General features: G+C 42.6%; 1 protein-coding gene across 1 annotated transcript in view; it reads right to left on the reverse strand.

Annotated features, from left to right (window-relative positions):
- CACNA2D3 (calcium voltage-gated channel auxiliary subunit alpha2delta 3) overlaps positions 1-21,778 on the reverse strand; it is a 2,522,256-nt gene that overhangs the window by 1,372,400 nt on the left and 1,128,078 nt on the right. Inside the window, exon 10 of the mRNA XM_078662383.1 lies at positions 15,205-15,294. Coding sequence (XP_078518509.1) covers positions 15,205-15,294 — 90 coding nt within the window. The remainder of the gene's footprint in view (positions 1-15,204; positions 15,295-21,778) is intronic.

Genomic DNA, 21,778 nt, shown 5'->3' on the forward strand with positions numbered 1-21,778 from the left:
TTTATTTATTTTGTTTTTCAAATATTTTGTTGTTGTTGATATTTTGTTTATTTTTCGTTTTGAATTGGCTGTAGTGGGAATAGTAATTTGTACCTTCTGCAATCCAACCCGTTCCCTACTGTTACACTCACTGGAGTGGAAATAGTAATTTTTACCTCTCTACTATACAACACTTTCCCTACTATTGCACTGACTGGAGTGGGAATAGTAATTTTTACCCCTCAGCTATCCAACACTTTCCCTACTGTTACACTCACTGGAGTGGAAATGGTAATTTTTTACCTTTCTACTATACAACACTTTCCCTACTATTGCACTGACTGGAGTGGGAATAGTAATTTGTACCCCTCCACTATCCAATACTTTCCCTACTGTTACACTCACTGGGGTGGGAATAGTAAATTTTATCCCCCCACTATCCAACACTTTCCCTACTGTTGCATTGATTAGAGTGTGAAATTTAAGTTTCAATATTTTTAAATAGTTGAATGTTTTAATGAATGATAGCTTTTTTTAACATACAATTTATGTTAGTGGTATATGTATACATATATTTATTTGTCACATTTGTATATATTTTTAAAATTATAAAATCAATTAAAATTAATAGTTTATTATTTGTTTTACAGTAAATATATATAATAATTATTATATATGTGTGTTTAACTTTTATAGGTTAAGTTCATTTGTTATTTTTGTTAAAATGTATATTAAATCTATTTTGTTATTAAGTTTATAATGTCATATTTATTATTGTATATTTATATTTATATATTAAAATCAATATTTTTACATCTATATTTATATTATCAATATTTTGTTTCAAATTTTTTTTACTAACTTTTTTAATTTCAAATCATTTGTATTGAATTTCCAAAAAAATACACAAATAAATAATGATAAGCACAATGATAATGATAAATACAATATGCTTATCATCTTACTATTTTTGTACTTACTTTAGTAAATATAGGATGTTGATATTTTTTACATCTATATTTATGACTCAATATTGTGCTATGGGGCTGTTTTGGGTGTCAATGTTTTGTCAGTGAACCTGCTTGCTTAGTATCTCAAATGTGGAAACAACAGTCATCAAGCAGCAGTAAACAGGAAATATGGACAGATAAGTGGTATTTGTACACAGAGGGATGGACGCGTACAATAGGTCATTGGTGTTTGGGGGCCCGTGCTTTGGAAACTTGCAGGCGGTAAATTGAGTGAGATGCTGTAATGGAGCTTCTGTAGAAAAGGAAAGTGAAAGCAGGAGACAGGTAAGTGAAGCATCTGGCTGATTCAGAGGATGAGTTCATTCTGCTACCGAAACACACTCTTTCATACTATTCACCCAGTAGAGTAGTTTTAGGGCATTGATTCCTATTCACCCCATATAATATGTGGCCCCTTCAGCCACACTGACATTTTTGTGACCTCCACAATATATCTTTAGAATGGCAGTTTTTGTTTTTAACACTTTAAGCAGAGTAAAGCCCTGTCTCTACTGGCATCTAATGTATGTACTTGACAGTGCTGTCTCAGCAAAAGGAATATGAAAGCCCCAAACAAAATGCATGTGACAGGCTTGGATGCTGTACCTGACTAATGTCAGTGTTGAATGGGTGCAGGTGAAAGAAACAGTAAGAGGAGGGTTAGGGTAATCAGAGTCACAAGACCAGTGGACCAGTGTTACCAATTCCAGAGGGGACCAAGAGCAAATAGGCAATGAGGAACAGGACAATGAATAAAAGCACAATGGCACCGGGCCAGGGTCAGAATGATCAAGCGGGCCATGGGGATATGGAACATGGAATCTGGACCCAGTGGACAATGGTTCCAAGGAAAAGAAGGACCAGGGATAGAAGGAACAGAAGGTCCTGGGCCATAATGATGAGGAGGGCCAGAGAGTACCAATCAGGACCAGAGAGTACCAGAAATAAGAACAGGACTGCATGGACCAAGCTGTTCAGAATCAAGAAGGTTTGTTATAGGTAAATGAGGGGACTCAATAAACCAGGAGAGCAGGACCAGGAGAAATAATAGATGAGAATTAGGGTGAGAAGGATGAAAAGGTTAACCAATTGTGGGCTCTCTTCATATGGAATATATTGCGGCTGAGCCAGGTCGCGGAGGAACCCCACTGCTGATGTGCAGGTCGAGCGCTGATACTTTATCAATGCAACAAAGAGCAGCGTGTGATCTCCTCGGGGTCAGAACAGTATGGTGGCAACCTTTGTGGGATGAAGCAACCCACTGTGGTTTTTGAACTAAGTGTAGAGAATAAGCAGTGACTTCTACGAAAGTTTTATGAAGGACTACAGACACCAGAGGGCAATGCGTCGTTTAAGGGCGGGACTATCTTGCCTTATTAAGCCACCTGGCTGCTGCTTCTCCCTGAATGCCAAACCCGTGATCAAGGGCGCATGAGCGCCGGAAACATGTTGGGACTTTGTGGCTGAATAACTAGCGGCATCCACTAGTGTGCTAAAGCTGTACTGCCTGGGAATTGTGAATAAATACACGCTGCATGAGGTCCTCCAATTGTTTGCTCTCTTCATATGGAATATATTGCGGCCGAGCCAGGTCGCGGAGGAACCCCACTGCTGATGTTTAGGTCGAGCGCTGATACTTTATCAATGCAACAAAGAGCAGCGTGTGATCTCGTCGGGGTGAGAACAGTATGGTGGCAAAGTTTGTGTGATGAAGCAACCCACTGTGGTTTTTGAACTAAGTGAGGAGAATAAGCAGCGGCTTCTACGAAAGTTTCATGAAAGACAACAGACACCAGAGGGCTATGCGCCATTAAAGGGAAGGACTTTCTTGCCTTAATAAGCCACCTACCTGCTGCTTCTCCCTGAATACCAAACTTGTGATCAAGGGCGCGTGAGCGCCGGAAACATGTTGGGACTTTGTGACTGAATAACTAGCGACATCCACTAGTGTGCTAAAGATGTACTGCCTGGCGGATTGTGAATAAATACACGCTGCGTGAGGTACTCCAATTGTGTGCTCTCTTTATATGGAATATATATATATATATATATTTTGTCACAAATTGCGCCGCACACAGGAACTTCATTTGTTTCAGTATATTGGTACAGATCCTAAGTCTATCACACCAATGCGTTACGGCCTTGCGGCTATTATGTAATAAATATTACATAATAAACTTAATAACAAAATAGATTTAAGGAAGACCACAAGAACAGGTTCAGTGGGCACAAAACCAGAATGAGAACACAGACTGTGAGGCCCATGAATAGGATGACCACCGCTAGGCAAATCAGACACTGAGTGAGACATGATAGGAGAATAGGACCTGGACAATAAAGAGGAGATGGCCATGCAATCAAAGGCAGCAGATCAAGAGCTAGGAAAATGAGGGCAATGGGGCCCAGTGGAATTTCAACCAATGGGTCGGGTTGTGTGCTGTCGTCGGGTGGATCAGGGTTCCCCACATCATAAGAGCCCGGTTCTCTTGGCTGATCGGGCAGCTCCTCACCGAGTGGTCACCGGCTGGGGTCCTGAGAAGGCAAAACCTTGGATTTTACCTTTTGGTCCAAAGAGTCAGCAGTGGAGAATAATCTTGCTTAACCTGAGTGCACCAGGTGAGTGATTTGATTCTTGGACGGCACGAGCCTACAGACTGTGTCCTGGTACGGTCTCCGGACTGTCTTGGTGCAGTTTTCGGACTGCCTTGCTTGAACAGCACAAGCCCACGGGCTATGTCCTGGTATGGTCTTCGGAATGTCTTGGTTTGAACTTGGTGGATTTGCGGACCCTTAAAAGACACAGAGTGTTTGTGAACAATCTGCCAGGCCAACTGGAAATTCGGCTTTCTCTTGAAAAGATTTGGGGCTGAAGCCTGTCTTCCTGAACTTGGTGCAGTCTCCGGACTGTCTTCTTGAACTGGGTGCAGTCTTCGGACTGTAGTGTGCGGTCCTCGGACCATTTTGGTTTGGTTCTCGAACATTTTTATTGGTTGGTGTTATATTTGTCCGTTGGGGACAGCGCATGGGTCTTATATTAGGATGCCTTGTCTGAGTAAACTGGGGTGTTTTGGATGTCGGTGTTGTTCTACTGTGGCTCGACTAGAAGAGAGCCAGCCTGCGCCTCCGGAGAGTACCCCGAATTTTGATGTATACGTCAAGCACAGCATTGGCCCTAATATGTTTAGCACGTTGTGAAATAAATATACGAGGGACAATGCTGATTTACAGTGGCCGCTTACTGGCACATTTGATGAACAAAAATAGAATTTCTTGCAGGACAAATTGTTCGCCAAAAAGAGCAGGCAGTCGATGTTTGATTCTTTAAGAGTATGGCAGAAGGAAGCAAAGCAATGGCGTATGAGAGCAGAGAAGGAGGCTTAGAAGAGACAGATGCCTGTGCGTGGGGTGCATGGAGCAAATAGGGCAGCAGCACGAGACCGCATGGAGAAAGTGTTGGTGCACTCTGCTGTGGGTGAAGCAAATGGTGGCGCATCAGGCGGCTCAGTGGGCTCGGAACTCGATCTATAGTGTGGAAGATATGAGGAGTGTGATGAAAGATTATGGGCCCTTCATACAGCAGCATGCTCTTAAGCATATTTCGGCTACGCTGATAGGACTGTGGGAGTAGTGTTTTCAGGGTGCTGCACCGCAGATCATATATGACATACTGGACAGGGTATATGCTACGGGTATGGCCCCCAATGAGGTTTTCAGTAATGTAAGGACATTGGTGGGTTATCAGGGTAGATTGCTTCAGAAGGTCCCGATGATAGCGACACAGTGTCTCATGAGGGAGGTCCATCCCATTTACCATCCTGAAATACCAGAACTGCACAACGCAACAAATACTGTAATTTGTCCACGAGTCGATGTTCGGTTTCAGGAGCAGTGGATCTACACTCCATGGAAGGAGTGAGGCAATAGCCCTTAAAGCTCAGTTGCCGGACTCTCGGAAAAATCCTATGCCGTACTACAAAGAGTTGACAGAGGCAGCCTCCTCCACGGTGATGACGTTAACTGATATTGAGTTGTTCTTTGGCCTGTTGGTACCGGTAGACATATGGAGGCAAGTGCATACACAGGATCATGAATTGGGTGGAACATGGGATCAGATTAGGACGTGGGACAAGGAACGCAAGCCCGGCAAGAAGCCAAAGGGGGAGTTATTAGCCTTGCCGGGTCGCATTATCACTCATATGCATTCCCTTATCCTGCCGAGACAAGTGGTTTGGGACAAGTTGACTGCATGTCGTCAGAAGAAGGATGAGAGTGTGTCTGATTTCTTTACTAGGTTTAAAGTGGTGTTTCTAGACTTCAGTGGCCAGGATCTGTCGTTGGAGGGTGGTGTCCAGTTGTTTGTCAGTAGGTTTGTTAATAACTTGCTTGCCGAGATTGGGACTAGGTTGCAGGCTTCGGCAAGTACTTGGAGCACCTCCTTACCATCAGTAATATTGAGTATGGTGCAGTACTATGAGCATAGGAAAGAATGAGGAGAAAGAGAAGGTGGTGAAAAAGTCAAAGGAGTTGAAGACGAGGGTGTTGATTAAGCAAGTAGCAAGGAGAACTGGAAGAGGCAGAGGTTTGGGTTCGGCCCAGCCGTTACCCCGGTCTAACAGGGGTGATGCTTCGGGTGCACCTGTTGGGCTCAATCAATGTGCGTCTTGTGAGCAGGAGGAACATTGGCGGAATGAGTGTCCAGAGTTATTGCAGAAAGGTGAGGCACCCAGAGGTCGGGATTTTAGAGGATGTGGAAGAGGAGGAGGAGGCAGAGGGGAGATGCAGTCAGAGAATATATATTGCATACTCGGCAGATCAGGAACTATTTTGATGACACTCGAGGACGGCAGTACTATCATGATGACTATGACATGGATAAAGTGACGGGGATGTCCCACAGCTAGGATAGCCAGGGACAGGGCGAGGGACCAGTTCCGGTGCCTGTAGATCAACGCGGACCCTATGTCACTGCGGATCTGAAAGTCATGGCTAGGAGATTTCTGATTGACACAGGTGCTATGAATAGCTCTGTTTCTCGTTCACTGGTCCCAGGGGCAGCTCTGTCTGGCAAAAATAATGTGTCAGTAGGTTTCTCAGGCACACCTGTTGTTAGCCCCATTTCCAAACCTCTTGCTTTGACTATTGGCCCCTTTACGGTTGATTCGCAATTTTTGTTAACATCAAATTGTGGGGAGAATTTGATGGGATTGGCTTTGTTAAAAAGATTACATGCAACAACATTTTGTTCTCCAGATGGCGTGTCCATCACTATTGGTCCAAAGGTGGCACATGCAAAACAATGCTTCACAAAAGAGGCCCCCGTCCCTGCTGAATTTAAAGCTTCTGCCGCGCACACTGTGGGCTACAGGAGACACAGGTGTGGGTTTACTCCAGATCCCACTGGTCTTTATCCAGATCAAAGACAACGCCATATTGCCACAGATTTCCTAGTGCAGGACATCATAGGCAGGAAAAAAGGCCTTATTGCAAATAATACAGGATCTTTTTGAGCCTGGTTGGTTGAGGTGACAGTGGCGAATGTGTGTAATAGCCTTTTCTTCCTATTCTTAAGAAGGCACCCTTGGATTCTTCAGGTGCTCATCCTGATGTTTATCGCTTCATATTTGACCTTAGGGAGGTTAACAAAATAGTAGTTCCCCAGTATCCTGTAGTTCCAAACATTACTATGTTCTTGACAATGATCCCCCCATCAGCAAAATTGTTTTCTGTGATCTATTTGAAGAATGCTTTCTTCAGCTTTCTGATTCATTCAGATAGCAGATATCTGTTTGGATCGGCCATAGCTGGCAGGAACTTTAGATTCTGTTGTGCTCCACAAGGCTATAGAGAAAGCCCTAGTATGTATAGTCAAGCTTTAAAAACGCACTTGTATTCTTTGGAACTTCCCCCTGGTAATGTGCTGTTGCAGTATGTTCACAATCTACTTGTGGCTTCTGATACTGAGGATGGTTGTAAAGATGCCACAGTTAAACTGCTGTTGCATTTAGCACACCATGGACATAAGGTGTCCCTTTCAAAATGTCAATATTGTCGACAGGAGGTCACCTATTTAGGTCACCTACTGTTGAAGGTGGGTCACAGACTAACACCTGAAAGCATCAGTAATATGCCTGCTCCTAAGACCCAACGTGAAGTATGCATGTTTATCGGCATTACCTCTTATTGTCGCCAATGGATGCCCAATTATTCCCTACTAACGAAACCCCTCCTTTACCTGACCACCAAAGAAGTGTATGAGCCCTTGCCTTGGACATCTGCATGCAAGCAAGCTTTTGAGCAATTAAAGGTTGAGCTTTGCTCTTCTCCTGTGCTTGGTACTCCTGATTACCAGAAGCCTTTTCTACTCTACGTACACGAGGCGGATGGTTGCGCGCTCTCTGTTCTAACACAGGGTTTCGGTGGTAATTAGAAACCCTGCCTTTACTTCTCTGCTATTCTTGATAATATCACCAGAGCCCTCCCATGCTGCCTAACAACTGCCACAGTGGTGGCAGTTTCTATCAGACAATCCGCAGGGCTCGTACTTGATACTGATCTTACAGTAATGGTACCTCACACAGTGGATACGCTTTTGAATAAGAAAAAGACACAGCACCTTACTAGTGCACGTCTGACTGGATATGACTTGACCTTGTTTGCTCCGCAAATTACCATTAAACGATGTGCTACTCTGAATCCAGCCACGTTACTACCCCTCGCTTCGGAAGAAAAGGACAATGGTGTCCATGATTGTTCATTCCAGACTGAAAAAGAAATGAAGGGATGGGTAGACCTGACTGATGTTCTCTTACCTGACCCCCAAGGGGAACTATATGTCGGTGGCTCTTGTTTCAAACTACCAGATGGCACTACCACTGCAGCGTACGCAATAACAACATTCCACACTGTAGTTGAGACATCCCATATCCCATATCAATCAGCGCAAGCTGCAGAGTTGGTAGCCCTCCTTAGGGCTTGTGAGTTGAGTGAGGGACTGACTGTCAATATCTATACTGACAACCAGTATGCCTTTGGGGTGGCCCATAATTTCTGGCACCTCTGGGAGGAGAGAGGATTCTTGAACTCGCACAGATTGCAAAATACAAAATGGAGTCACACTCGCTAACTGAAGCTCGGACATTACAAGGATAACTCAGTGTGTTACATAATGTGAATACAAATGAGATTTAATTTAGCCGCACACTTCTAACCTACTATGGAACAAAACAAGTATACAATGTGAATGGGGTTTTTCAAACCTAACAGACCCTCCTTTTAGCAGTGGAGGCTAAATGCTTTGTTGGCGCTATCCCGTAGGGCCTTTACAATTCTAAGCAGGGAAGAAAACAAGGCACCTGTATTTCTGACATCTTTAATATTCAAAAATGCCCTAATCGATCAACATAATATCCTATATGTCTTGCATCATCATAGTGGAGACTTTATTATCTTGTTCTGGCAATGTAGGGGTGGGCTGAGCATGCCCACACAATAATGGCAAGGAGAATAAGTATGACCCAAACCAGGAAGACTAGGAGTGTCAGCCCAAGGAGAACAGGGACAACAGGGCTATATGGATAAGGACCCAGCAGGCCAGCAGGATAAGTATGAGGATCAGTAGCACCAGGATCAGGAGGCCAAGGAAGGGCTAAAGCAATGTTGAGCCAGGAGCAGGACGAGGAAGACTAGGGTCAGGAAGGATTACAACCAAGATAAACTCATTCTGGAAACCAGTGTGTTCAGTACTAGTTGGATAAGGGTCAGGATTAGGATCAGAAGAACCAAAACAACCCAGAAAATTAGGACTTGGAACAGGACTATGAGTAGGACCAATGCCTAAAGGCACAGAATGACTGAAAAGTGACGGAGGAAGAGCAGGAGAACCCCTATGTGAGTCTAGGCCACATGTATTAGATATACCTTTTATGAATGGTTCTTATTCCTGCTTTCTAATGCCAATAACTAGAAATCGCCCCTCTTCAGCCCACAAACAGAAATGGCAAGTATTTGCTGAAAATCAGAGCATGAAAAGTAAATAAAAAGCCAAGACTGTTACACCCTGCTCTATTAGACATGATCTGATACTGAGTTAGTAGTCTAAGGGTGGATCTGAGGGCATAGGGATTAAAATATGGCAGAGGAGTTTAAAGGTGGATGGGTGAAAATGAGTCTGCTGTGAAGGATGACAAAAACGTTTGAGAAACTCAGATGGCTGAAGTCAGGAAAAATAGGTATTGCCTAACAAAGGGGTCAAATGGATATGGCAATTTATAAAGGGAATCTCATGATAATAAGAAGGCTCTGATGAACAGAAGAGGGGTGGTGGAGGCTCCAGATAGATTGTCTCACTTGGTGAAAGAGGAATGTTGTGTGATTACCTGATCTTTGCACTGACATTCCATGTGTGTGTTTATGAGGTGGATATGTAGAAAGGTCCAGATATATTAAGATGTCATGTAAGGCAACTTGTTGTGCAGCATTGCATGACAGGGAGAAAGCAGAAATGCACCATGTCTGCTAAAATATGGTGCATTTCTGCTCTCTTCCTCTGCTTGAGCACTGTGTGTTACCTAGTTCCAATGCAGGCACCCGTGCACGCTGTTGCAAGGCTGCCTGCATCACAAGTAGGATTGTTTTTATGCAGGAAATGGCAACTTCCAGTACAAAAACAATCCTTTAAAGCATTTTTCCCTTTCTGTGTGTGCTGAAGAATCCAGCATGCATAGCAAGAGGAAACAACGAGGAGTAATATAAACATTTCTCCTTGTTGTGCCTCTCTTTGGAAGTCGTTCCATTTTGATGCGATCCCAGATTTACTAAGGTGAGTAAACATGGGATTGCATTAAACCCTTGAGTGGATGCATGGGAATGCCAATGCTCCATCATTGGAACACCTTCTCAACACAGGTTAACGCAAGACAGAAATTACTAAGCCACGCAGAGCCATTCAAGGTGGCTGTGTGGCTGTGTGGGGCTTAGTAATTACCATTTAAGAGCTTGCAATGCACTGTGTCACCTTGCATGACGCAAGGGCAACGTAAACCCTTAGTAAATCTATCCCAAAATGTGTAGTAGTAACACTCCTTGTGTAATAAAAGTCTTAGTGCATGGACCGGTGGGATGCATTTTGCATGAAGTGACATGAGAGTAGATACAGCTTCCCTACACAGTGTGCTTGTATTGGCTGCATACCTGTGGATAGAAGTTGAAGTAGTCAATGCAGAATCTCTACCATTTAGGCATCAAACAGGTAAAGGGGGAGTTATTAGCCTTGCCGGGTCGCATTATCACTCATATGCATTCCCTTATCCCGCCGAGACAAGTGGTTTGGGACAAGTTGACTGCATGTCGTCAGAAGAAGGATGAGAGTGTGTCTGATTTCTTTACTAGGTTTAAAGTGGTGTTTCTAGACTTCAGTGGCCAGGATCTGTCGTTGGAGGGTGGTGTCCAGTTGTTTGTCAGTAGGTTTGTTAATAACTTGCTTGCCGAGATTGGGACTAGGTTGCAGGCTTCGGCAAGTACTTGGAGCACCTCCTTACCATCAGTAATATTGAGTATGGTGCAGTACTACGAGCATAGGAAGAATGAGGAGAAAGAGAAGGTGGTGAAAAAGTCAAAGGAGTTGAAGACGAGGGTGTTGATTAAGCAAGTAGCAAGGAGAACTGGAAGAGGCAGAGGTTTGGGTTCGGCCCAGCCGTTACCCCGGTCTAACAGGGGTGGATAGAAGTTGAAGTAGTCAATGCAGAATCTCTACCATTTAGGCATCAAACAGGTAAATAGGGACTCTTTTGGGGGCGGCCGCGCGGCCAGTGCCACGCACGCGGCCCAGGCAGTTAACAGCAGCGCGCACCTGTCCTGCCTCCTTGCTGTTTTGTTGTAACTGCTGCGCCAGTCTGAGTCAGTCAGTGCGCCTGCAGTGCTGCCGAAAATGCCGCCACGACGTCCCGCGTTGTTTGAGCTTGCTTGTTTGTTGTTGGTCCGTTCCAGGGCCGTCAATCTTATAGCGCGCAAACGCTACCAATGACGGCCCTGGGACTCTCTTTAGCCAGACCTCGCGATGAGACGTAGTAGTGACGCGTCACGTGCTTCACTGCTACGCGCTCTCGCGAGGAGTCAATTCTGACCTGGCTGGGGCAGTGGCAGTGCTGCTGCTGGGTGATTTGCTTTGCTGAAGTGAACAAAGTTAGAACCAACCCCTGCCTGCCATAGAGTGAGGTAAGAAAGAGAGCAGTAAGTGCTAGCTAAACATTTTCAGACGGGTAGCTCATCACCTAGGCTCAGCCACAAATCCACTTTCATAGATATTACGATGAAAACGGTTGCTCATGTTAAGCACTGCATTAAGTTACTAACAGGCACACAAATAATGATGCCAGACAACAATGTTTACTGATCCAGCCCTAGAGCTCCCTTAATGTAACAAGGCCCCAGAACATTTTTGACTGTATCACGAACGAAAGCAAGATTCTGGAGGTGGTATTGTGTGGCAAGAATATTACTGAACATGTTTGTTGTGTGCCATTTTGCTGCGGTGTTGAGGCCTACTTTTGTTCTGGATGGTGTAGCATTATGCTGTCTCCTTCAAAATGACTTCAGCAGGAAACGCCTAATCATCTTTCTAAGTTGTCTTAGTCATGTATAAAATTAGTTCAATGCAAAGTTATTAGAAACCCTGCACAATAGGGCTTCCATCCTCTGTGTGTGAGTGTATGTGTGTAGTGTGTGTTTGTGTTTCTTATTGTGTGTGTTTTGTGCGTGTCTGTGTGTGGTGTGCGTCTGTGTGTGTCTGTGTGGTGTGTGTGTCTCTGTGTGCTGTGTGTGTGTCTCTGTGTGGTTTTTTCCAGAGTCCCAGGACAGCGCATCCATGTTATCCAGTCATGTCAATGAACAGTTCAAGTAACTACTTTATTAGTTAATTAAAAGCATAAACATGTAAAAACCGTGCATCTAACATATTTATGTGGGCGAGATGTGGTTGATTTCATGTAGCTTCAATATTGCCTTTGACACTGATATGGACCTATGTTCTTTGTGGAGGTCGGGAGTTTGGAAGAATGGGTTTAAATTTGGTTGCATGATTTCCCCTTGCCTCGTTGCTTGAGGGTATTGATGGCACTTTTGCAATAATTTTTTGTATTGTATTGTAATTGCATTTATATATCACTCACTACCCATAACAAGGCATCAAGTCGCTTTTTCAACGAGTGGCACGCTACTCCAGAACCCATTAGTGGTGAACTAGTATAGTGAAAAATTTAAAGAAATTTGAGTGGTGTGTATATGTTAGTCAGTTATTTGGATTGAGAAGGATAGTCGAGGGATAGGAGAAAGGGAAAAAGGTTTGCCTTTATATAGCGCTTGCTACCCTTGATGGGGTGTTAAAGCGCTTTTTTGGTGAGTGGCACGTTACTTCGGAACCCAGAAAGGAATAGTGGTGAATTAGCATAGTGAAAAGTTGAAAGTAAGGTGAGTGGTGAATATGTTAGTCAGATTATGTGGATTGAGAATGAAAGTGGAGGTATGGAGACTCAGACACTTTGCACTGTCTTTTTTCTTTTTCTTACTTTATCACAATTTTTGTTATGGGTTGGCAGTCGCTGATGATGAGAACCTGAAGATGCAGACGAGTACCAGTCTGCACACTCCCATGGTGTGATTCCCCTGAAGCACTGACAATCGTTTTTCACCTTTTTTCCTTTCCTACTTATGTTTGGTCATTTCACACTGGAGGGTCGGATAGACCACGGGAGGCAGAGCTCACAGACTCAATTGTTTTTTTATTAACTAGCAGGTGATCCAGGTCCCTCCTGAACAGACGGCATAAGGATAACCGCTGTTTCGTTACACAAAGTTGGGTGAATGTACATGTTTGGAGGCGTCACTGAGCAGCGTGTTCATCTTCTGAACTGGTCCATTGTTGTTTATGATTGCATTTATATAGAATTTGCTACCTCTGATGGGGGGGTTGAAGTGTTTTTCGGGGAGTAACACACTACTGTGGAACCCATACAGTGTTAGTGGTGAATTAGTATAGTTAAATATGCAAGTCATTTTTAATAATTTGAGTGGTGGATATGTTAGTCAATTATTTCTTTTAAGAAGGATACCGAAGGGGTAGAAGAGGTAAAAAGGTTTGCATTTATATAGCGCTTGCTACCCCTGTTAAGATGTTAATGTGCTTTTTTGGCGAGTAGCATGCTACTCCGGAACCCATAAAGGATTAGTGGTGAATTAGTATAATGGAATAAGAAATGTATTTGAGTAGTGGACATGTTATTCTGTTATTTGGATTGAAAAAGGATAGTGGAGGAGTAGAAAGGAAGGATTTTTATTTATTTTTTGTTTTGTTGTAGCTATACCCTTCATTACGAGTTGTTATTCCCCCAGTAATGAGGACCAACGTCCAGATCTTGCTGCTTACTGCACCTAAATGACATCTTCCGATTTTCCCCTGATAGATATCAGTAGGTTTGGCCTGAAAGCATTTATCAAGGGAACATGGTTTTCATTCCAAAAAGTCCAATAAGTGTGGTTGCAGGAGCTACCGCACATAGCAGAATTTAATGCAAACTCATAAGGAAGGCAAAGACAAAATTACCTTGGGAAATTTTCAGACAGTATAAAATTGAAATTTCTCAAAACGTTAGCAGCAGAAAACAGGATTTCAAAAATTCTAACTTCATGTAGGGCTAATATGTGGTATGCACTCCTTTCGTGTTGTAATTGTTCATGCAGCTCTCTGATGGATGTCACATGCAGATAGATCATGCAGTGTGTGTGTTGTCTTTTTGTACTGTTGGTCACCGGTGTATTCAACTGTGTAGTCTTGGACCGTGTCATGTATGTGCATGTAATTTGCATGATCGAAGTAACTAATAGCAGCGATGCCATGCGTCTCTCGGACCTCTTTCAAGTGCTCGCCGTCCTTTTTCCCCAGCACCCCTCTCGCCAGGGGCGGCAATCTGAGGGATAGCCCCGGGCGCCACGAGCTCTAGCTACGCCCCTGTGTTCTGCTACTTGCATGGCTGCCGACTGAATTGTGCAGACTCTCTAATGCTTAGCCAGCAGCCGGATAAATCGTGAAGTGTTACTGCTAATGCACGGTTGGCAGCTGAACAGCACAGAATCTCTACTATTCAGCTGGTAAAGTCTTCCTGCTATTTGCAAAGCTTGTGGATGAACGGTGCAGAATCTCCAGTAATTAACAAGCAACTGGGTAAACAGTTAAGTTTTTCTGCTGTTACGTGGCTCTCAGAATCTATGTTGTTTAGCAAGCGGCTGGGTAAAAAGTGAGTTTTTTCTGATATTTGCACAGATGCCAGCCAGACAGTGCAAATTCTATACTATTTAGTCAGCAGCGGAGTAAATATTTAAGTTTTCCTGCTATTTGTACGGCCATAAGATGGAAAGTGCAGAATGTCTACTATTTAACTCATGATTGGGTAAATACTGAGGTTTTACTTATTTTCATGGCCATTGGCCAAACTGTGCAGAATCTCTATTATTCATCCAGCGGCTAGATAAATAGTGAATTTTCTCTGCTATTTTCTTGGGTGCCGGCCAAGTAGTAACACATTACTAGAATTTTGCCTGCGGCTGAGCAAATAGCAGAAAAATGTCACTAGTTACCTAGCGGTCGGGTAAATAGACACCACCTATCTGCACCCTATCTTTATAATAATTGGCCAATCACAACAAAAATTTGCATAAACATACCCTTCAGTTTGAAAAAGCACCAAAGATGTTTTTCTTCCCTTCTCTATTAACAGAAGTCAATAACTAATATCTATGAAAGTGGCTAGTAATTATGAAAGGTTGCACCTTCTTTCACCGTTGCCTCAGCACTTACCGCATATGTACTGCAACATACGCAGGACATTTTATGGAGCATTTCTTTGAGCCTCACCTAATTCAACTAACATCTATCATATAGGTCATTCCTATTCAGCCACTTTCTAACCCCAGACCACAAAAAAGGCATCTGGGTACCATGGTGAATTAGAGCACTTTCCGGGATTGTCACAGGCATGAAGTACTATACAACTGCTGCAATACAATTCACAGATGTGGTGCAATCTTACTGTGCAGGGGATGGAAAATAAGCCTGTCAAAGTTTTGTGTGGCTGAAGCTCTGCAGAAAATATTTACCTGAGGAATTCAGACATCACACACTTGAATAGTATGAGGTCATACAATCCAAATACTAGCAAATACTTACATCACTAAGTAGGTCAAAAGCTTCATTCAATGCAATGTCCAGCATTCCAATTCCTTTTGCAAATAGTTTGTCGAGGTGTTCCCTGAAATGCTGTGAAATCAAAAATATGAAAAGTCAAAATTATGAAATGAAATCACTATAGCTGCTTAGAAACAGCAGTAGTCTTTTTGCAACACATTGAGAGCTTAGATGTTTTTGTTTTGTATATTTATGATGCATTTGAATCACCTTTGAAAAATGAGTCTTACAGACAACAATATTGCTATGAAAGAGCCAATGAAAGAGTTGGCAGTCATCAATGGAGTGACAGGAAAATAAGCATGTTACGGAAGGTAGCCGAGGGACGGCAGCCAGTGGGCTGTCTTTCCTGCTGTAGCTGACCAGGAAAACAACAACACACAGCCATGGCAAACGTCTAGGCTACTCCATGCCAGGACCCTCTACCCCCTCTTAATAATATGCTGCTGAGCAGTACAGCCTATTGCTTAGGGAAAATTAAAGTTTCTTTACAGCTTTGCAGATTGTAACTTCAACGTGGTCATTGTATTAGTCATATAATGCAATTTTATTCAGCAAGTTCTTGTGATAAAGCAATTTAACCTCTCTGTCCACATTAAAATGAGAGTCTCAAGCAAAAAGATCAACTGGATTGGCCACACAATATACATATATATCTATTTCTCCACAGTGGCACAATGTTAGCAACATAGGACGCCTCATGGGTCAGTCTCTCGTACAATTCTTTATTGTCGGACCCCCCCCCCGCGTTTTAGCATTGAACGCCTTTCTCAATGTCATTGTGTTTCCTATGTTGCTAGCATTGTGCCGCTGTGGAGAAATGTATTGCGGCTCACCACTGTGACGATAGCACCCAGGACAAGTGGTGCAGCAGCGGAGATCTTTGTGGTTTAATATATATATATATATATATACATATATATATATATATATATATCTGCAAAAACTTCCTGACCGCCCAATACACGGCGAAACCACTCAGGCACTGACCTCTACAGAAGTGCCTCGGATGTGAACTATGGGCAAGGAGAATCAAATTCCCTGCCGTGGATTTCTCAGTGCAGTCCTTATTTCGGCATGTAGATAGATAGATAAGTGTCCTCCATGACGTGTTTCGCTCCACGAAGGAGCTTGATCACATGATGCGTCCAGATAGGTAAGATGTTTTTAAAGTGTGTTAAAAGCACAACCAGCCTTGGAAAATAGAACGATTGGCAAATAGTGCATAAATAAACATAAACAACAGACTGTGTCACATACTACATGAATATCGTGATGCAGTACATTTCCTAAAGTCAAGAGTATATGATCCACAGAAATTCAACAAATAAATACATAGTGCATGTAGAGTCACAAAGCAACCTAATAGCCAGTGCAGATTAAACCAAGTTCAGAAGCATAATGCAAAATAAACAATTCACAGTAAGGGTTATCGCCTAGTGGCTCATAATGAAAACATGTGGATCATTCAAAGTAATCAGTCCTGGCTAGTGCCTACCAGTATCAACTCCTATTCTTATGGACTTCCTTGTAAACATCCAACTATTGTTAATGAGAAGGGCAAAGTAGTATATACAATCAATCAGTGCAGAAATTCCTATCGCTACTTAGCAGCATATGTCTAACTCTGAAAGTAATCACAAAGGATAGTTGCCATTTTAAGGTGCAAATGCACGATATACAATGTAACTAATTATAAAGCATTTATATAAATGGCACAATGAGTTCATACTAATGGAATTAATGCATGTATATTTTACACTAATATAGAATTAAAACCTGCCCTATTTCCACATTAAAAATATGGAAGCATTGGACAAAGCTGAAAGTGCAACAGTCTGTAAAGTGCAAAAAGTGCTGTGCAAAAAAGTAAATAGTTGTGCAGAAAGCAAATCATTATAATAGCAGCAGGAAGAAGCATTCTAGATTGCTTAAGCCTAAGCAATCCTTAAGTACAAATATACCAGCTTACACTGAATCGAGCTCATTCAAAAAATCAATAAAGATATAAAAAGATTGTCATAAAAGAAAAATTGACAAACATATCCCTCAGTAAATTATCAAATGGTTGTAAGAAAAGTTACTACAGAAAATTATGGAGGTCCTCATTCATATTCAGGCCATTTGGGACTCTGGTATTGAGAGCTAAAATGAATTGCGTTTCATTTTGTCTTAAAAGCTCTTCTCGATTTCCTCCCCTTCCGGGGTTAGGAACAAAGCCTAAAACTGTATATTCCAAGTCCTTAAGTTTGTTTTCATGCAAGGACTTGAACTGTCTGGCCACCGGATAGTTGTGATCAGAATTAATAATGGCCCTTACATGCTGGAGGATGCGCTTATGTACGGGGAGCTTGGTGCTACCAATATATTCTAAATTGCATGTGCACTTCAGCTTATATATTACATATTTGGAACAGCATGTTAAATGTTCCTGAATAGCAATTTCTTTCTCACTAAATGCTGTTTTATAGTGAATGCTGTTCTTAGCGAAGTTGCAGCACGGCATGAGGACCACTTAAAAAAACCTGTTTTCATTAACCAAGATTTTTTAGGTATCACCTCTGGCATGGATTTATCCAGGGCACCCACATGGAAGGTGCCCTTCTGAAGGTAATAGCTGGTTGACTCGGCATAATAGACCCAAGAAGTTATCAGATTTAATAATGGGCCATTCAGAATAAATAATTCTGCGAATAGACTGCTCCTGAGTGCAAAAATTTATTATTAGTCAAATTGGACACTCCTTATTGCTAGCAATAACTTCACTATTGTTCTGTCTAAAACTAGGCTGAAGTAACTCATCCCTTTGTCTGCCATTTGCTTTAATCAGGGCTTTATCAAGTGTATTCTTACTATAGCCTCTGCTCAGAAATCGATGGTAGTCTTCCAACTGACCTTTGTCGGAAACTGTGTCACAACTACAGATACGATGATTACGGATAAATTCTCCATGTGGAATGCTTTTTATTAAGTGCCTCGGATGTGAACTATGGGCATGGAGAATCAAATTCCCTGCCGTGGATTTCAGATGTAGCCTGGTGTGAAAGGAGCCTGCTTCGACATATACTGAAACATCCAAAAATTCAACAGAAAAAGCATCAATGGATGCAGTGAATATCAAGTTTAAATCATTCACATTGATGTCATTAATGAATGCTAGAGCTTTTTCCCTTGACCCCTTCCAGACAAGGCAAACATCATCAATGTAACGCCAGTAGTGTATTGTGGTGGTGAGTGGTTCTGAGCACATGCTTCTCCCACCAGCCAACATGTAAACATGAATAACTGGGGGAGAAGCATGAACCCATCGCCACTCCACGCACCTGCTGGAAGATCTCATTCTGGAATTGGAAAAAGTTAGTGTTGAGGCATATCTCAATAATCTCCAATAGCATATTGTTATGATCTCTAAGGCTTAGATCACAATTCCCTAAAAAGTATCTGGTAGCATTGATTCCTTGACAGTGGTTGATACTTGTGGAAAAGGATTCAATATCCATTACAACTAGTAAATAATCAGAGCTCCACGTCACACTGCTGATTTTGTTTAAAAAATCTGTAGTATCCTTAAGATAAGATGGCAAACTAGTCACATGAGTCTCCAAGAAAAATTCTACATATTTTGGAAGTTTTTCATTCATGCTGTCCTGAGCTGAGATGATCGGCCACCCAGGAACCAGGGTGATCTTCTTGTGGACATTTTGTAAAAAATAGAGGACCGAAGTGATCGGATATTCCACATTTAGAAACTTCATCTCCTCTTTTGTTATCAGTCCATTCTCTGCCACTGATGGATTATTTTGCGAGTTCTGTCCTCAGATTTACGCATTTCAGCTTTAGATGATTTTCTATAACTAGAAGAATCGGATAAATGTCTCTCTGACTCAGCCAAGTAGTCGACCCTTGACCATAAGACTGTATTTCCACCTTTATCCAAAAGTTTAATAATCACATCCGGGATACTCTGGAGTTTTTTTTGATTAAAAGATGATATTGGTTGTTTCTGAAGTCATTTTATGTGTTTGTGACATCACTGATCGATTTAGATTTTTAAGCTCAGTTATAACTCTGTCGCTGAAGACATCTACAGCGTCCTTTGGCATTAAAGGCAAGAAGGTGGAAACTGGGGGAAAAGGACTTGGGGCTGACAATTTCACATTTACAACTAGGCTGACAGCAGGAGCATATTCTGAATCATTTACAAATGCTAGATCATAAAGAGTTTGTAAGTTAGGAATATCCTTAACTTGTATTGCCTCATCTGGCTTACTCGCATCTGTTATTCCAATTAGAGCTTTCTTTTGAAATGTGTTCAGCTGAAAATATTTTATAAGTTTAATCTTCTGGATAAACTTAAACACATCGATGCGTGCCTGGTTATATGAAAATCGATTTTTGGGGCAGAATGTAAGTCCCAAAGAAAGGAGTTGTTCCTCTGCCTTTGAGAGTACTATGTTGGTCAAGTTGATAACAGTATTTTCTGTGGCGTTTGTTATTTTCTCCAAGTCCTCCTTGCATTGCCTCTTGAGGTAGCCTTGCCTGTACCTGATCCTCCTTTCGTGCCTTCGCTTGTTGGTAGATTTCCTTGCAAGTGCTGAGGATTGCGGGGGCGCAAGGAGTACCGGCGGTCCTCGCCCACAAAATTTAGCTCATCTGCCAGGGAAAAGCTCGTCAACCCTATGGGGTTCAATAATGAAGGTCCTCGTCTGCCCTCTTCTGAGTCACTGTTGGATGTCAATGATACCGAATTTGTGTCACCTTTGGCTATAGATATTGCAGTAGCACTGTTGGTTTGGTTGCTAAGGGTTTTATTCCCAGTTAAAGCTTGACGTTTATAGTTGTCGTACTTCCGGACAAAAGTGAATATCCTGCTGGTCGCGTAATCATTTTGATCCCGCGCAAATTTATAGATCTTCCGCTCTTTAATGACATACTCATGTTTTTTTAATTCATGCCTCAATCTCTTTTTTGCTTTTCATAATGAACTCACTTTCCCCTGTGGCATCCAATAGACCATTAACACGTTCTATTTCAGATAGCAACACATTCCGATCTATCTCAACATATTTTATGAGAATATGAATCATATTCATTGAGGCTTGTAGATTGTTCTCCGCCCACTCCTGTAACATTAAAGGGTTTATAGAGTGCTCCCCGTCCACTTCTGTAACATTAAAGGGTTGAGGTTCTCAAAGGTGGGGGCAATTAACACACGAAGACCTCTTGGTACACGGTTGGCGTCTCTGTATTTTTCAAGTGATTTTTTTCTCCCACCATTTTGAGAGTTCAGTTCTTAACAATTTTTCCAGTGTCTTTAACAACGACTTAACATCACTATTTTCATTGGTTGTTTTAAAATTGCGTGGCTCTTCAGTGATTGTTGGAAGATTATCAAACAGAGCTTCCGCCGCTGACTCTCTGTCGCGGAGCGCATCACTGGATAACATTATGCCTTAATGTTATATTTTCGGCGTGTGTATATGCCGAGTTGCTGCTCAGAACAGTCTGTAAATAATTTGAGGGAATAATCCCGTATATATATTAGTGCCACGTATCTTGGGGCAGAGAGCGAGGATTGAATTTACGCTGAGCACCGCCACTACCCGTGGGGGGAAATCCTGGGAGGAGCACATAACCTGAGGTTCCCGCAACCGCATTACGGACAGAGAAGTACTCGGCGCACCCCGACTGAAACAGGGTAAGCTGTGATATACTCTGCTCGCATTTGTCGATTGAACCTGCAATTGGGCTCCTCACTAAACGGGCAGCTGGCTTTGATGAGGGTATCAAGAATTATTTCCAAATACAGCAACGACAAGGGCAACCCGGGAGCGGGGGGCTCGACAACAAATCAGAACTATGTTTAACATCTTGCAACGCCGCGATCTGGCGACTGGAATGTTTAAAAACAAGAATCCTGATATCACCACTCCAGCCGTGACAAAACCAACTGAAGCTCCCAGCCCATTAGCCACGCAATATGGGAAACTTGAAAAACTATATGAGCGTGAGCTCCGCAAGTGGTGGGAAGGTACATCACTTCAAGGATATATAGAAGTCAAAAGAGTGCCGAGGGGTCTGCGGATATTTACAATCCCCGCTTATGAGAACCCGGACCCTCTGCTCCTGGATACATGGGCTGCACACATTGCCAAATCCTGTGAAGGGATGCTAGAAATCCTGGTGCAATTCACTTGGAGTGACAGGGATAAGGTCCTCAAGGAAATTGAAACTATGGAAAGGGAACTAGCACTCAATGATGATTAAGACCAGCAGGATCAACTAAGAGCTCAGATGAAGAAACGACTGGAGAAATACGAGGTGAAAATCCGTACACGGAAGCAAGAAAAATTTGATGGGGACGAAAGGTACTATGCCATGGGGCGAGTCCTTACGTTTTAAAAATAGTATGATCAAACGCGGAAAGATCTGATCAGCAATAACAAAGCGGCTGGTGCGGCTGCACCAGCACATGTGGAAACATCTGAGTCTGAGGTCACAGAGGGAGAGCAATCAGAAGAGGAAATAAGATATACCCCGAAACAGACCAAGGACA

This window comes from Lissotriton helveticus, chromosome 9, assembly GCF_964261635.1.
Source record: "Lissotriton helveticus chromosome 9, aLisHel1.1, whole genome shotgun sequence".
NCBI classification, from domain to species: Eukaryota; Metazoa; Chordata; class Amphibia; order Caudata; family Salamandridae; genus Lissotriton; species Lissotriton helveticus.